This window comes from Asparagus officinalis, chromosome 8 (genome assembly GCF_001876935.1).
Source record: "Asparagus officinalis chromosome 8, Aspof.V1, whole genome shotgun sequence".
Taxonomy (NCBI): domain Eukaryota; kingdom Viridiplantae; phylum Streptophyta; class Magnoliopsida; order Asparagales; family Asparagaceae; genus Asparagus; species Asparagus officinalis.
Window position 1 is genome coordinate 16,059,821 of NC_033801.1, and position 18,477 is coordinate 16,078,297.

The window sequence follows — 18,477 nt, forward strand, 5'->3', positions numbered from 1 at the left end:
GGAGATTTTTCTGATCCAAAGCCATTGATTTTGAGTGTTTATTTATTTATTTATTTATTTATTTACAGCATAATTTTGGGGAACTTTTTTTGCCCTTTTTTCTTGTTGCTGAATCTTTGCTTGCTCAGGACAGAAGAAAGCGGAGGAGATCTATGTCTCTTAACTGGACCGGGTTTTGTCTGTAAATTGACTTGAATTGGGACCCTTTTTGGGACCATGACTCTGTGGGGCCCATAAAGTTTAAGAGTTTAATCCCATAGACCTTTTCTATTTTTCAAGATGTCCTCGTGTCGTTGAAATATTCACCCCATCGTGGTAGTTGCTTTAACTTAGTCTCTCTGTTAGACTTTCTATTTAGTTTGTTTAGTTTCATAATTCAAGTTGGATTATTTATTAACCTAACATCTAGATTATCTTTTTAGTTCCTTGAATCTTTCATAGTTTAAGTTAATCACAAACCATTGAAATTTGGCCTCCAATTCATATAAGTTCAAATTAATTTCTTTGATATCTTTTCTATTTTTTTTAATTCCGGTTAGGTTAACCGTTAACCTCACAAGTTAGGCTACACCCTCAATTGACTCATTTATTCCAAAATAACAAATTTATCTCTTTTCCCTTGTTGAAATGAATTTTAGGTATGAAGTCAACCATTTTAGGAGAAGAGGAGGATTTTGGTTGGATTTAAACAAGGTTAAAGATGAATGTAAACTTAAAAGAATAATATAAGTAGAGATCCAAGTCTCAAACTTATTAGAATATCCCTCATAATCCACGCGACGTTTTTACACTAGGACCATGATACGTGCCACCACCATTCACAAAGCCATGCACCGTGGAAAGTGAAAACGTGGATAAGTGGGTGGACTTTGTCTAGTTTAGTTAGTTTGTTTGTTCCGTTTAATAAGCCCGTAAAGTGCTGATACTTAGTGGGTAGTTGTGTTTTCCTTACTCTTAGCATTGTTTGTTGTTTTTCCAGGTGTTGTAAGACTATTATATAGTCGGGAATATCTGGAATACAATTAAGAAGTGAAAAGGAAATCCTTACATTCCCTCTCGTCCCCCTCCTCTTCTTCCTCTATCAAATTCAAACATACCAGACCAATTTGTAGTAAACCAATGATTTTGGATCTACACTGCAATTCTAATGTGATGGACAGATTTACAAATTGAGAGATTTAAGGGACCAACGTGTAAAAATCCCCCTTAGAAGTTTGACCGGGTGCAAAGTTGTGCTTAGGGTTTAAGCAAGGAAGATGATGAAGAGGGAAGGCACGTGGATTAAGACAGGGATGGAGGGATACAGGTGGGGGCTCACAGCTGCTTGTTCCTGAAAAGGGCAATGTAAACGGTGTGGTGATCATCTGGTGTAGGTTAGCGTCAGATGGGTCGCGGGGATTAGTGAGGAGATAAGCCTTAGGTTTTTCGGTTTGCTAGGGGGAGCAGGATTAGATAAAGTGGGGATAGGGGATAAGTGGGCTTAGTGTTATCCTTGCGGTTTTAACGCCACCAACCCTGGGTTTTGTCAGGATTAGGGGTTGGTTAGCTGAAGTTTCAAAGCCCTCTTGGATTTGATGAGGTAGGAAAAGTGGGAGCGAGGGGTATTTTTAATTCTCTTTTCGGTTTTGTTTGTGGATAATGATGTAGGGCCACTTACTATAGGTTTTATTTTTCTTAGCGCAAAATATTTAATGAGTTTTGATAATTACGAGTTAGGGTCTGTTTAGATGGGGTATTTTGCCCTGAAAATTAGGAGGAAAGCTGCCAAAATGGCAGCTTATTGGCAGTTTTCCCCCAAAATCGCCTCTTAAAGCGAGGGGTATTTTTAATTCTCTTTTCGGTTTTGTTTGTGGATAATGATGTAGGGCCACTTACTATAGGTTTTATTTTTCTTAGCGCAAAATATTTAATGAGTTTTGATAATTACGAGTTAGGGTCTGTTTAGATGGGGTATTTTGCCCTGAAAATTAGGAGGAAAGCTGCCAAAATGGCAGCTTATTGGCAGTTTTCCCCCAAAATCGCCTCTTAAAAGCTGCCATTTTGGCAGCTTTCCTCTCAATTTTCGGGCAAAATTCCCCATCCAAACGGGCCCTTAAATCCTGCCAAGATTCTAAAGTGAGCTGTCTTCATCGGTGCCAAGAATATTTTAGATATTTTCGTATATTGTTTAATAACAAAATGGATATGAGATTGCCGTGCATTTTGTTAAATATAGCTGTTAAAAAGACAATTTGACAATGAGATGTATTTCGTAGTTAGTTCTAAAATACTTGCATCCCACTATTTCTATTTTTTAACCGTTCATTTAGTTAGATAAGTTGTCAGCTCATATACAAAATTTGCTGATTGATGAAAATTTGTTGATTGTCCATGGCTAGAATAATTACGAGGTAGAAACTAATATTTTATGATTTTTGTTGAAAGTGGTGTTGGCAACATCTGGAGATATTTAAAATTCATGTTTTTTAAAAGTGAAGTTAGCAAAAACTAAAAGCTAACACCTGTTAATCACACTTTTTGGGAAAAATGGTTTTGCTCTATGCCATGATTAAGAGCCAACGTTGGGGTTTTGGAACATTTCACAAAAGTCAGTATGAGTTAGCGTCTAACACCTGTTAATCACACTTTTGGGGAAGTTTAGCTAAGCTAACACGGTTTAACGATCAAGTTTTCCTAACTTGTCAAGATTTAATTATGTTTTCCTAACTCCTCAGACTAAACAAGTCTTGATGTTGTAAAGGTCATATCAAAGATCATGCTAATCTCGAACGAGAGCTAATTTAAATAATAACATCATTTCCTTAGTTGAGAAGACTCATCTCTCCACCCAGAAGTGCTCTAAAGGTATCTTATCAAAAAAAATAAAGGCTAATTTATCTGATCAGTATTTTTATATTCATCTTATCAGTTTTGTATTTGTTTTAGCTCAGATGTTGTTTTAATATATTTTTTCTAAGTAAATATGCAATTAGACCCTAAAATTATGTCCCCGTGAAAAATAGCTGCAAAATCCCAAGTGATGTTATTAATGTGATATTATTTAGGAGGAAAATGTAAGAATATTATTTGGCACATTGGTATAAGGATAATAGTTGTGTCTAAGCTCATGTAAGAATGTCGAATTCACTATAAGAAAATAAATTTATGGAAGAATAAAAAAGAGGGCGTGATTACCTCCAAAGACAATGAAGAGAAAGTGTGAGAGGACAAAAATTGTTGGAGAAAAGATCATTTGCGGCTTTCTTTCTAATTTGCACATTTGGCTTAGAAAAAAAAATCAAAATATTGTCAGAGCTAGAAAAACAATACATTGGTAGAAGAGCAGTATAATAAATGTCAATATGATAATTTAGCCGAAAAATAAACATGTATTATTATTATTATTATTATTATTATTATTATTATTATTATACAATAATACAAGAAAGACGTAGATGATTATTCTTTGTAGGCTAGGGCTGAAGATATTCAAGTACGGTTGGGCTTGAATTTAATTTGATATCAACCCAGCCCAATGAATTAGCTAGGGGCTCCAGAGGGAATAAGATGAACATTTACTAGTTATAATTAAGTAGAACATTTTAACTCGTTTCAGTATGAATGCTCCTACAATTAAAGAGTTCCTTTTACCTTCTTGAATAATATTAACAAATTTATTTTGTATTTTTCTAATATAAATGGATTTACTTAAGGAGAAGACCTTCATTTCGCTGTCTCAATCACTTAAATCCCATGGTCAGGCTGAAATCTTACCAAAGATGATGACAACAGATGGCCTACGTCTAAGTTGTATCCATTTACTTTGTGCTCTATACACTGTATGTAGGGTTTACCCCCCAAGAAAAAAAAAATAAAGGGAAAAAAACTCTTAGCCTTTAAACATTTAACCCAATTCGAAAAGACTCTTGAACCCATCCGGCCCTGATCTATTCATGTTAAGGCTTTGTTTGGCAAATTGATAATAACCAGGGCGGAATTGGTTTATTTTTTTAATCAGATCAGTATTGGTCTAGGGTAAAACGTAGATCAATTCTGGCCTTTTTAAGAGATTAAAAAAGATATGAAGTTGGCCTATTTTGGTTGAACTTTTTCCAACACTAGAACTACCTAAAAAGTCTAGCTGGGTTGGTAAGTTGTTTATGAGTATTACTCCAAGTTTTAATGTTCAACTCTTCCAGAGAACACCCACAAGAAATTCATTCCTGGAATACTCAAGGCCGTGCACTAGGGGATGCCCCTTAGCCACGCCCGGGGTTTGATACCCATGGTCTGGAGGATCACGGGGAAGTTTCCTTGCCAAACTTTAAAAAAAACACTAAAACTGCACTAGGTTTAGCCTGGGCTAATTTTAGTGTAGTGCCAAACAAGCACTAAGGATCAAATATCAAGCCGAGTGAAAAATAAAGGGTTAATTTCATAAATTACTTTGAAATTTTTGTAGATAAACCTCTTTTAACTATTTAATTCAACATGACTCCTTAGACTTTTAAGGTGTTTTGCATGTAACTCCCCTGAACTTCTTTTATTCCATTAAATTCCTTGAAGATTTTTTCCTTTAAACACTAAAGTGATACTGTATGATATGCCTCATGTCTAGCATGAAACTAAACAAAGCTCCATACTGATATTCCGCCAACCTCCATTGATATGATCGTTATGGAGCAATTCCATCCAACCTCCAACGCATTATTTGCCTAGAATAAATACAAAAACACAAATACTAGACAAACAATATTAGTAGTAAATTATTTGTTAAACATCATCAAAACAAAAAGGCCAACAATCTCCCCCTTTTTTATGATGAAAAACAATTTACAAAAAGATATATGCATGAAATGAAATGAATATAGAAATTATAATTATCATGCATATAAACAAGAAATACATACTCATAATATTTCTCCCCATTTGACAACATCAAAAAGGGAAAAAAAAAAAGAATTAGGAAAGCGAAAGCTCCTCCTACAAATAAGCATGAGTGCGTATAAAACAATTTTAGGGAATTGCTTCCCCTATCAAAATGTCTTATGGAATATATGCAATGATGATCAAGGCAAATATATGTGAGCAAGCATAGATGAAAACATGTGAAACACAACTCACATATAAAAAAACAATGAGAATACATATAAATATATCAATATAAAAATAGTGTCTCATTACTCAAACATAAAAATAATGTAAAAATAGATTTATGAAATCAAAGGAAAGAAAACTTGAGAATCATGAAAAAAGTTTTCAAATGAAAACAAATCACTCAAATGAAATCATAAATCAAAATTTAAGTCATATGAAACCAAACCAATATCAAATTTTGTCATATTCGACAAAAAACAAGAGAGGTAACCAAATCAAGCTTTTAAGCTTGTTCCAACCCATATAAAGACTTTTAGTACCCGGTAAACATAATTTAGGAAATAAACACGCAATAAACCCGGGGGTTGATCAAACACAAACCTCTCATGACAATGAAAACCAAAAAATCATGAAAACAAAAGAAATTCTATAAAATTATTTTCAAAAAAAATATGTTTTTCAAAACCAAGAAATAAAAAATAAAAAATAAGAAGAATCTTGGTTTAAAAAAAATCAAACTTGTTTTGGTACCCAAATACTCTTGGTACCTAAAAGTCTAGGGACATGACCCTTACAATTTAAGCTCAATGCCCTAGGGTTATGAAGCCATTTAGGCGCATGTGGTGCATGATCACGGTCATAACAAAAATTGTGTAAATGATCTTTTCGATTGCAATAGGTGTAATGAAAAGGGATAAATGATTTGGGATGACCAAGTGGGCGTGCACGAGAATCATTTACAAAAATAGGTTTTTCTTTTAAATTATTTTGCAAATGAGAAACTCTCTTTAAATCAAAATAAAATTTGGTCAAATGACCAAAATGATCAAAAAAAATCACATTTAAACACATTAGCATGCTTATGATGAGATTTGTGAGTATGATCATGTGAATGTGTATGTGTACATGATGAAGAAACTAAATGGGATGCACAAGGAGCATTAATATTGGTCTTTGTAGATATTTGTGCATCATAACAAAATTTAGCTAAATGACCTTTACGGTCGCAAATAGAACACTTATAAATTTTGTTATATATGTGTGCATTGTGTGTAGAGGACTTGGAAGTATTTACACGGGACTTTGCACACAAGTCCATAAGCTTATTATTATTAACAATGCAAGATTTTAGAGTTGAATCTAAGGATGATATTCTATTTTTAATATGATTGCAACTTATTGTTAGGCACATATGCATTGACATTAGAAGTAGAAAGAGCGTGATCATTCTTAAATGAATTAGATTCATTTCTAATTGTTTCTATCTCTAACATGGCATTAATCTTAGCCTGAGATAAGCTAGCTATAGAATATGTTAGCTTTTAATTTTCTAAATTTAACATGTCATTATTTTCTTTAATCATAGCATTTTCTTTTGTAATGACATCAAATTTGGACGCTAGCTTCTCATGATCGGATTTTAATTCTACATGATTGCTTTTAAAATTAATAAAATTATTTTGCAATTTAGTGTAGGCATGCATTAATCTATCATATGCATAAGCGAGTTCATTAATAGATATATCACTATCAAATTCCGAATCGCTTACCACACTAGGGTTATCCCCTAGTGGACGTGTGCATGATGCTCCATTGGAACTTGAAGAAGAAGCCTCCAAAGCTCGTCGGATTACCTGCAAGTTTCCTTGATGTGCTTCAATAAATTTCTATAAGATGTAAGCACTATCAAAATGAACAAACTTGTTAGACATAGATGAATCAAAAGCATTTAGTAAATATTCTAATGAACAAACTTGTTAGACATAGATGAATCAAAAGCATTTAGTAAATATTCTAACAAAATCTTGTTCATTATATTATTTTTACTCCACTTGGATTTCTCCAAAGGCACAATATAAGCATCTTCAATAACTTCCCATAAATCGAAATGTTTAGATCTAACAAATATATTAAATCTAGAACATCATTGGTCATAAGAAAAAACATTGAACTTAGGGGCAATACTAGGATCATAGCCTAAACAAGGTGCACAATGAAAGTCCATAATTATAAAATGTGCAAGCAAAACAAATGCAATCAAAACTAAATTAGCACAATAAGATAACTTGGATCTTTAAGTCAAGGCGATTAGACCTTAAATCAAAGAGCACCAAGCTCTGATATCAATTGAAAACACCCTAGAGGGGGTGAATAGGATTTATGTTAATCTAATCTAATTTTATGCCAATTAAAACTAATTAACAAATTATCCTAGCAAATAAGATATGCAAGGATAATCAATATAAACAAAGGGTAAAATAAACAAATGTAAACAATATAGTGGACAAACTAAATAATGAGACAATGGCAATATGAGCAATGAGCATAAATATAAATGAATGCCAAAGCAAACTCAAATACAATCAAATAATCACGGAGTTCGTCTTCCATCCTACGTCTCCGCTCCCCACTCCCGGGGAAAAATCCACTATCACAACCGGATTTTCGACGCTCACTCGAATAACGTTTACACCACACAATATCGATTTTCAACGCTCACTGATCAACATTCACAATCTCACAATGAAACTACACAAATCCCACCTCAAGTGTTGGCCTCTCACGTGTCTCCCTCAAGTGCTCAAAATTATAACCTACCTCTAGGCATTACCACCAACCCTACTCCTCTTGGGACCGACTACGTCTCTCACCTCTACACTCCTCTTGGTGTATTTGTGCAATACAAAGTGAACCTCACAATTAAGCTCGCTAACAATAAATGAATGTTCTCTATACAAGATGAGAACTCAATTAAGCCTAACTCTATATTACAATCTCTCACAATCCTAATTATACTATGTATGCAAATACTATAATCTCAAGTGGGTGTGTGTAACAAAGAGATTTAATAAATAAAACAAATCTAAACTCAATTATAAATTTAGCTTTAATAAAAATGATAAACAAACAAATATGTAAATGTAAAGTTAGATAGAATTTAGAAACACTTCTCTAAAGATGACAAGAGAGAGAGAGAGAAGAGTTGAAGCTCAAACACAAATAGTTATCTCCTCTAGCTCTTGTGAAAATGTCTTCACAAACAAACTTGAAAACAAACTTTGAAACTCTTGAACAAACTAAAACTCTCTTTCACAACTTGTTTTAAACAATTTTCTTAGTTAGTTTTAGGTCCGAGGTATGAGGGGTATTTATAAAGATCCCAAAACACAAGAAAATCAAAGCAAAAAAGACCAAAAACCCAAAACAGTACAAGGCTGGAAAACTAGCCGTTATGTTGTAATAAGTCGACTTGTCACTTTTATAAGTCGACTTATTAACTAGCCGTTACAGGCTCTACAGCACACATAAGTCAACTTATGGGAAACACAAGTCGACTTGCTATAGCATAAGTCGACTTATAATTTTATAAGTCGTAGTAGAAACTTTTTGCTAATTCCAGAGCAGTTCATAAGTCGACTTGCTCATGGCATAAGTCGATTTATAAACATGCACAGACCTAAAATGCACAGTAAAACTCAACTTCAAACATTGTTAAAAAATATCAAATAAATTCCAAAAATTGTAAAACTTTGTAAAATATTTATAAACATATTACAAAAAGAATTTTTAAAATTACACTTTCCATTTGTAAAATATCATTATTTTGCAAAAATATCAAAAAACATGAAAACTAAACATACATGTTTTTGACAAATAACTTAAACAAACTTTTGAAATTTTGTAAAATGACTTTATAGACTTAATGAAATATCTATATGGTGATTTTTATGTCTAAAAACCAAAAACTCAATATTATGTAAAAATAAAGTTTTGCACAATATGCATTTGACAAAATGACGCCTATGTGGCACAATCCCCACCATCCTCATAAATAGGAGAGAGTGTGTGAGTTGGTAGGGATTGTGCCACATAGGCGACAAGGAAGGAAATCTCCTCCTATGACAAGGATACCCATATATATATATATATAGAGAGAAAACTGTAGCTGAGCTGTCCAGCGTTCATTCAGCGTGCGCTGCAGGGTTTTTTTGAAAAAAATCCACCGCTTTTTGGATTTAAACTACCTCTCTCTTCCTCGTGACCCCAACCCAGATCCACCCTCTCCCTCTTCTCCCCTCCAAGATCCAGATCTCTCTCTCTACAACCCAGATCCAGATCTCTCTCCCGTTGTCGCCTACTCCACCTCCAGTCCACTCATACCCCCATCAAGCCCTCTCCACCCTCCTCCCCTCCCCCAAATCTCTGCCACGACACCGACGTCACCCGAGAGCCACCGAAAAACCCCGCGTGTGTTCTTCCTCCTCCGCGTCGAGCTGCTGATCTCGTCGCCATCACTCTCGTCGCCATCACTCTCGCCCGAGAACCATCGAACAACCCTCCTCCTCCCCTCATCGGTCTCGTCGCCATCACTCTTGTCGTCGAGCTGCTGATCTCGCTCCTCCCCAAATCGAAGGCGTTGCAGGACCCCCCTCCTCCTCCGCGAGCCCAGATCTCGCTGCTCCCAAAAGCTTCATCCAGGACTCTTCCTCCTCCCCAAATCGAGCATCCGAGCAGCACCAGATCGAGGCCTCTGAAACGTGTTCGTGAGAGATTGTGCTTTTTTTATTGGAGGTGAATAATTATTTATGTTTGTGTTTGCTAAGATTGTGCTTTTTTTATTATGGGTTAAGTTGTTTTTTGTTATGGGCAGTCCTAATGGAGCTTATTGTTCTGGGTTTAAGCCAATTACTCATCAGGTGAGGCTTTATGTATATTCAAATTGTGCATGTTTGTATGGTTAGTGTAAGATCGGATATTTCTTCGCAATGGTAAATAATTGTTTGATGTATATGTGATTGTATCAAAATAGTTATCTGTAGGCTGTATAAAAATCACAATAGATAGCTTATCCCCCATCAAACACCGATGATGGAAGTTACAATCTGACGACTTCCAGAAGACTACAATTTGAAGACTTTCACGTAGATCGCTGAAGGTTATAATCTGACAACCTTCACGACAACCGATGAGAGCTCTACCTCAACAGCCTTCACAATCAACATCGGGAGTTACAATCTGACGACTCTCATATTCTCAAGGAGCCAAGACGAAGATTATAAGACAATGATCTTTGCAACGCTATGACAAAAAGAGATTACTTGGTGATAATCTCTGCAAGGCAAGACGCGGAGGTCCTCCCCGTGTTTCAACAGCAAAACGCCAGGGTCGAACCCCGCGTTTCAACATCAAAACGCCAAGGTCAAACCCCGCGTCACAACGCCAGGGTCGAACCCCGCGTTTCAACATCAAAACGCCAAGGTCGAACCCCGCGTCACAACATCAAAACACCAAGGTCGAAACCCGCGTCACAACATCAAAACGCCAAGGTCGAATTGAGATATAGAGTTATGCCATTGAGTATGGATTCTGTTGACGTTACACCTTATTATGCTTTTGGGCCCAGTTTTACGAGGAAAACTTTTGCACCTGATTTAGTTAGTCAATGAATACTTTTGAAGTTATGAGTGAATCATATGATTTTTTTTTGTTAACAAGTCTATGTATTAACTGTTACTTGTTTCTTGCTGCAGAGAAAAGGATTGATGAGTTTCACAAGATGGCATGTGCATGTTATAGATCTATAGTTCTGGATCTTGCATCTCCTGTGCTGTTGATCAAGGAAAATTTATGTAATATATATTGTCACTTTGTCTGATTGAAGATGTAATTGCCATATTCATTTCTTGTCATCTTGATTATTTTTATTGACTATGTAATTGGCATATTCATTTCTTTTTGTTACTATTTTGATTTGGTGGATGCTTTTTATATGCATGAAATAGAGGTTTGGCTATTCTTTTTTGTTACTATTATGATTTGGTGGATGATTTTTAAAGGCAAGAAATAGACTTAATTTGGATGTTCTTTTTCGGAGGTCGACACTCCCCATTTCCCAGCATAACACTCTCTACCCACCTACCTGATGTTGTTGCTGTCTTTGAATTTGATGTCAAGGCTTCCCATCAGGAGCCATAAAACTTGTAAGCATACATGGAAAGTACTACTAACCTCAATAAATTATGTTGCCTCTATAAACATGTACAAGAAAAGTTCTTTTTTATCTCCTCTATAAATTATGTTGCCTCTATAAATTTTGTTGCCTCTATAAACCACGACAATCAGAACCAGTCGCTGGACTTGGGCTGCTCCTTCTTCATCTGCTACAAGAGCTTCTGGGCCCGCTGGGATTCCTTGCCCAACCGCCACGTCATCCACACGATCCTCGACGCCTTTGAAGAAGAGGAGACAGCCTTGAGATGCTCAAAGAAGGACGGCAGAGGAAAAAGCAAGATTGTGAGTTATCAGAGGTCTTTCAGGTATTTGCAATAAGTAATCTCAGGAACAGGAATGAGCTCCTAGCATCAATAGGAGAAGTTGGAAAAACCTGCACATTAACATTTTGTCATTGTAAATTAGAGCGTCGGTTCAATACCATCGTTGAACAAGGATTGTCTGTTTTTGTATCTATCCTTCTGTACAATGAGATGGTGATATACTACTACTTGTAATATATCATGTAAAGAAATATTGTATCCTGTGGGTCAATCTCAGCCTCTGTTAATGTCGCAACAGTCGGTCGTATATTAAGCGTTTCTTCCTTTCTTTACAATATAGAACCTACAACCAATATAAAACACTGTAAAGGGAAGGATAATAAAGGAGTTCAGTTCATCCTTCTTCATTGGCACATACGTGCACCTCCATTACAATAGTATGATATCAGCGAATATTACATATATGATCACATAAGACCACTGCTCAACAAAATCCCCACATCAAACTATGGTCTTATACACAAAATACACAAACCACAGAATATTACATAAATGATCACACAAGTTGATATTTGATCACATTACAAATATGTTAATCTCAGAAACATTATAATCTCCAACCCCACAGCAACAGCTTGCACATGCCTTCTTCTTGTGTAGCTCCTCAATCTTTTTCTCTGCAGCAAGAAACTAGTAACAGTTAATACATAGACCTTGACACAGGCCTAAATATTTCGCTTGCACAGGCCTAAATATTTTATTTCTTATTGATCAATCAGCTTCAGCAACTCCTTTGTTCTGTTGGTAATTTGCATCATATGTTTGCATTACCTGGTATATGGTATATAAGTGGCATGGAAGTTGACTTTAATTTTTAGCATTCTAAATGCAAAATTCCAATGAACATGTTGTACTTGGAACTCAAGTGTTCATAACCAACTACAGACGACTCTTGATGTCCCCAACTTACATAACCAGGCTAAAATCATTTACAGTTATAAAGAAATCAATAAGTAGGAAACCTCCCTGCAGATGTCCACAACTTACAAAAAGAGAAGAATGAAAAGGAAAAAAGGAAGCTTCAATCATATTGCAACTAACATAAGCATCTACAAATCATAAATCTCAATGAAGAGAAACATTGCAGGGCAACTAACATAACCATCTACAAATCATATATCTCAATTGACGAGTTCATACCCTCAACAGCTAATGCGAAACAAGGAAGACCAATTAATATTGCAGTCTATTCGATTTTTACAAACTAGTGGAAGCAGACTTATTGTAAAAATCGAATAGACTGCAATATTTACAATAAATCTATTCGAATCTGTAGACACCAGTTCAAATCTGCAGAAACAAGGAAGACCAATTCAACTAGTCTATTCGATTTTTACAATAAATCTGCAGACACCAGTTCAAATCTGCAGACACCAGAAACTAGAGCATAGCAAAGAAGTGAGTAAATTAGCTATAGAAATGCAAACCAGTGGAAGCTTTCATTAAAAACTAAAAACAAAAAAACAAAAAACAAAAGCACCCAAATAATTCTACATCTGCCTCTGTCAATTATTCAAACAACAGGAACCACTATATAAAGCACACATCAAGTCCAAGATCAATCATGATTCACATCATGTAATAATCCATTTTTTTTCAAAGTTGCAAATCAAAAAAATAAAAAATAATAAAGTGGGTCAAATATGTAATGGTTCCATGTAAGAGGCCCAAAGATGTTGGAATTAGAAAAGAAAAAAATAATTAAAGGTCCAATAGTGCTAGCACAACCTCAAAATAAGCCCATCCCCACTTTTCCCCTTTTGATTTTTTTTCTTCTCTTTCACGTGTGAGAGAAGAGAGTTGGTTTAGGAAGCCCACTCCACATTTTAACAAAAATCTGTTTTTAGGATTTGGTTAAAAAAAATCTGATTTGTTTCTAAAATAATAATAATAATAATAAAATCCTAGAAAATCATACCCAATCCACTAATCCCTCTCCTAAAATCCCTCAACTAACCTCCCCTTATCTCCCCACTAAACAAATTCCACCACAAATCTCTCTCTTTAATCTCTCTCCTCTCTCCACGTTCTCAACTCTCACTTTCATCACGAATCACTAACTGTATATATATATATATATAAACCAAAATGTGTATGTGTGTATATGATTGAGCTTGAAGTATTAAACACACATAATATAACACATAAACTAATTTACCCATGCTTGTGATCTTCAATGAAGCTCTTCTTGGTAAACTTACAGATGAAACTTGAACTTGGATCTTTGACTTGAATTGCATTACTTCATATCGATGTTCCGCCAACCTCCATTGATATGATCATTATGACGCAATTCCATCCAACCTCCAATGCATTGTTTGCCTAGAATAAATATAAAATACAAACACTAGACAAACAACATTAGTAGTAAATTTTTTGTTAAACATCATCAAAACAAAAAGACCAACATCTTTGATTGCAAGGGTCTTCTCATCTAGCTCGATCATGATATCTTTCTTGTTAAAATCTTCCTCTTTTGTTATCAAGTTAGAAAGAAAGACTATAGTAGATGATGCTTGTGCACCCCACTCTTCTTCACTATAAACCACATCTCTGTAGCTTTTTGATACAACTATATTTCCTATTACTGTGTTTTTCCTATGTCAATAGTTACGAGTGAAGTGGCCCTTCTTTTCACAGTTGAAGCATTCATCACTTCACCTTACACTCCGATCATCTTTTCCATAAACACATTGAGACCCCCCTACGTGAGAGCTCCCTCGTTGCCCATGAAACCTCCCTTCAACTTTAGTACTATCCTGTTTATTTCCATGATCTCTTCTTTTATAGTGAAGAGTGCCTCCTCCTGATTAATATTATTTTATTGAAACTCCTGCAATTGGTTTTAAGAGATCCTCTTGGTTTGCTTGTATATTCTCTAATTTTCATTTAGAGAAGGTTGAACTAGCCAGTTTTGTATTGCCATGATAAATACGATGTATTCCTATTTTAAACCACTGCATATAATTCTTCTCATTCTATCTTCACCAATTTTAGCAATTGTATCTAATTGCTCTATTTCAGGGTACGAGCTTTTAACTTTTGAAAGTAGTGACTAATAGGCTGAGTATATATGTTGTGATGTGTTCATAAGCACTCTCTCAAGCAGCTGAACGCAAGCAACATTTTCTTTAGAAGAGGGCAGCCAGCTCATCCTATGCTTGTTTGGATGTCTCAACGTCTTCAATACGTGAAAACAGTCTCTTGTCTCTTGTGGTCTAAATCACGTATAAAGCTTTCCACGCCTTTATACTCCATTTCTTCATTGCCTATGCATTCTCTCCGTTGGTGAGGTACTATCATCATCAACGATATCCCATAAGTCCTGACCTCTGAGATAGGACTTAATACACATTTGCTAATCTCGATAGTTGTACTTGTTGAGCTTCTCCATACTTCCAGGAGCATTGATTTGATCTGACATCATGATGTGGTTCTCCTTCACGTGCCAAGTAAGCTTGGTCCCAGATGCACGAGCTTCACAATCCTGGATTGTGCATGTCAATGATCACCTTTAAATCTCGAACACAGTCTCCGACCGACTAGCACACTCTCAACACAGGTCCTAATCGTCTGCCTTGATACTAAACTGATGGAGTTTTGGAGAAGACAACTCTTTTTACAAAGGAAACTTTTATTGATAAAACATCAAAAATTATAGCACTCACTCTTACAAGAACACCTCACCATCATACAACTCTCTTATTTTGGTGGACACTCAGACAAGTGTACACTACACACTCAAGCTCTCAAGCTTACTTCTTAGTTGCTTGATGGCTTTATACAAATGCATTCTCTCCAACCATATTTATAGTGGTGGATTGATTATGGAATTCTCTAGAACCAAATAGTCTAGAACCTAACTAAAACTTATCTAGAGTATCCATTAGGATATTCTTTACGATAATAATAATAGATTTCTCTAGAAGCACTAAAACATCTTCTACCATGAAATTAGCAGAATTCTCTAGAAGTTGATGTTGACTTTTCAACAAAATCGACTCTTAGACTCGACCGCCGAATTCTATTGATCGAAACGCTCCCAACCGAACCCTGAAAGAACCCAAACTAATCTAAGCAAAGCTGCTATTAACTATAAAACCAACCTCTAAAAAGAGATAAGCATGATCATTATAACTTTTGTATCACTATGAAGATCGACATGCAGTTAAATGAGGGTTTAAGAGTAGGTGGCAACATTGTCCAACTACAGCCATTTGATGATGGACCAAGGAGTTTTTGCATATACTCCCCTCTAATCCATATTTGCAAATTTACCTCTAAAATCTTAATATTTTCAAAGCTACTCATCATTCTCTCACATTGGGTGTTTGTACACCTTCTACTGAAAATGTTGTTTTTTTAAATGGTTTAAAATTGTTCAATTATTTTCAATAAGGTTCCGATATTTTCTTTGTTTATAGAATAAAATTGTTAACTGAGAGGGGCAGAAAAACTCAATGTGAGAACGAGGATTGAGAAGCAAGTTTATAAGGACCAAGGTTTGAAGGGTGATTTTGAAAAAAAAAATGAAAGATTTGAGGGATACATGTTAAGCAAAACCCGTGGATGATGATAGCAACATGTTAAGAAGCTAACGTTCTTGCTCTCACCTTTGAATGCCATGCCATCTCACATGCAAACATTTTCACGTGGAATGCGTTACACTATCACGTGGCCAACGTTTTGACTCATGATTGAGTTGTATTTAGAATGAGATGAATAATATTAATGGGTATCATACAAAATATGAGCCAATGCCCTAACACATATGGCTGGGTTTGGTAGGCCGGGTTTTAAGAATGAAAGGCCGAGTGAAGAGAGATGCAATGAGGTGGAGGGATGTGCATATCTTTTAAGTCTTCATATTTGAATGAGATGAAAGCGTATATTTTTATAATTTATTTTCTCTCATCTCTGATGTCCTTTCAATTTAGATAGATTTTCTTTTCTCTCTAACTTTTTTTTGTTCATTTTATGATTTTGTTCCTCCCTTCCCCTTCTATTAAACCAAGCCATGCATGATGACGTGGTTGAATTTTAGCCAAATAATGTGGACTAAGTTGCTTAAGAAAGAATCCCCTTTATTAACCTTGTAGAATTGGCGATACGACGACAAAGTTCAGAAAATATAAAGCAGGAAACAATTTGGGTGTTGTTCGGTCGACCGCAAGGCTAGGCCGGTCGACCGGAAACGTGCACACTACATGGTATTCTTTTGGCCTTTTGTTCGGACAAGCGAGAGGATAGGTCGGTTGACCGCGAACCCTGTTCGGTCGACCGAACCACATTGTCAGTCGACCGAAACACTGTAATTGATTTTGTTGAGTTTTTAGTCTTCTGGCCGGTCAACTGGACCACATTGTCGGTCGACCAGATCGTGATTTTGGGCATGATTTTAGTTTCCTGATTGGTTTGAGTTTCTGTTTGATATAAATAGGAACACACGTTTTAAGGTTTCTTGGAGAGTAGTATTGGGGATATTTGGAGAACAGAAAAGAGTCTTTTCTGGAGCTATTGATTACGGTTTTGTTTGAGAGATTGAGAGCTTTGTGTGTGAGATTAGTTTGTGGATTTGTAATCTCTATTTGTACACTTCTTCTCTATTAGTGAAAACTCATCCCTTTCTTGCCACGTGGACGTAGGCAACTTGTCGAATCATGTAAAATTTATTTGTTTGTGTTTTTGCCATTATTTTGGCCTGTAATTGATTTTCTCTCAGCGTTTGTTTTGGTTCTTCGAAGCACAACAAGTGGTATCAGAGCTTCGTGCTACGCTTGAGATCAGGTGGAGGAGTAGATCGCTTTGGAAGCTCGTCTAGGATTTTAGTTGGTGACAAAGGTGAGATCTTTACTATTGTGGATCTTGTCTTCCGTAGTGTGGGGGTGAGATCTTTCGGAGGCTCTTGTTAGGGTTTCAATTGGAGGTAAAAATCTTTTTTTTTCCAGTTTGAATGTATTCTTCAGTTGTTCCGCATTGGTTTGTTGGTGCTTTGAGAAAGATAGCCGAGAAAGAAGGAGTTATGGAGGGTACTTCTGGCGTGAAGACGGTCTAAAGTTTGAGTATTCACTCTATGAAGATAAATGTGGAGAAATTTAACGGCACTAACAATTTTGGTCTTTGGAGATGTGAAGTTTTGGCTGCGCTCAACGCGCAAAATTTGGAGGACACTTTCGAGTTAGACGGGAAACCGGACGACGTTGAGGAGAATGTTTGGAAGAAGATGAATCGAACGGTGTGTGGTATAATTAGGTCTTGTTTAACACAAGATTTAAAATATGATGTGATCAATGAGACTTCGACAAAGAAGATTTGGGAGATCCTAGAGAGCAAGTATTTGACGAAGAGTGTGGAAAATTGCTTACATTAATTTGAAGAGAAGGCTTTATCGCTTCCAATTGAAGAAGAGAACCTCCATTGGTGATCACATGAATAACTACACGAAGCTTCTTGCGGATTTGGTGAATGTAGATGTTATGACTGAAGATGAGGACAATGCATTGTTATTATTGAGTTCCTTGCCCGACGAGGAATATGATACCTTCGTTCTTACTCTTATTAATGGAAAGACATCTCTTTCGTATAGTGAGATCACTACTGTACTTGTGAATTATCAGCTTCGGAAGAAGGATAAGGAGACTTCGATTGATACAATAGCGGGGGCATTGGTCGCAAGAAGGAAGAGTCCAAACCGTAGTAGGAGATCACAGTCTAGAGGAGCACACCCTGCAGTTGGTAAGAACTAGTGTATCTTTTGTAAAGAAGATGGACATTGAAAAGCCGAATGCCCAAAGTTGACAGATCAAGTCGGGAAGAATAAGGGTAAATCTATTCAAGCTTCAGAGGTGAATAATGCTAAGGCTAGTGGTGACAATTTAGATTCGGATTCTTCAGGCTATTCGTGCCCTGCACTACCGTCAGTTTGTGTTGCCGACCCTACATAGTGGATGTTAGATTCGGATGCTTCTTACCACATTTGCCCTAGGAGGGATTGGTTATCCAACTTTAAGGAGTTGGAAAGAGGGGATGTCATGCTCATAGTTAATGATCATGAATACCCTATTTG

The 18,477-nt window shown here is 36.0% G+C and overlaps 1 protein-coding gene across 1 annotated transcript; it reads left to right on the forward strand.

Moving 5' to 3' along the window:
• LOC109820922 (formin-like protein 14) lies at nt 1,293-10,848 on the forward strand. The gene is made up of 4 exons (XM_020387116.1): nt 1,293-1,306; nt 9,130-9,648; nt 9,728-9,773; nt 10,608-10,848. The coding sequence occupies exons 1-4, from the start codon at nt 1,293-1,295 to the stop codon at nt 10,659-10,661; spliced, it is 633 nt and encodes a 210-aa protein (XP_020242705.1). The 3' UTR covers nt 10,662-10,848.

Coding starts and splice junctions, on each gene's coding strand:
- LOC109820922 (XM_020387116.1), top strand. Junction 9,649..9,727: donor TTGTGCTTTTTTTATTGGAG/GTGAATAATTAT, acceptor TGTTATGGGCAG/TCCTAATGGAGCTTATTGTT. Junction 9,774..10,607: donor TTAAGCCAATTACTCATCAG/GTGAGGCTTTAT, acceptor TTCTTGCTGCAG/AGAAAAGGATTGATGAGTTT.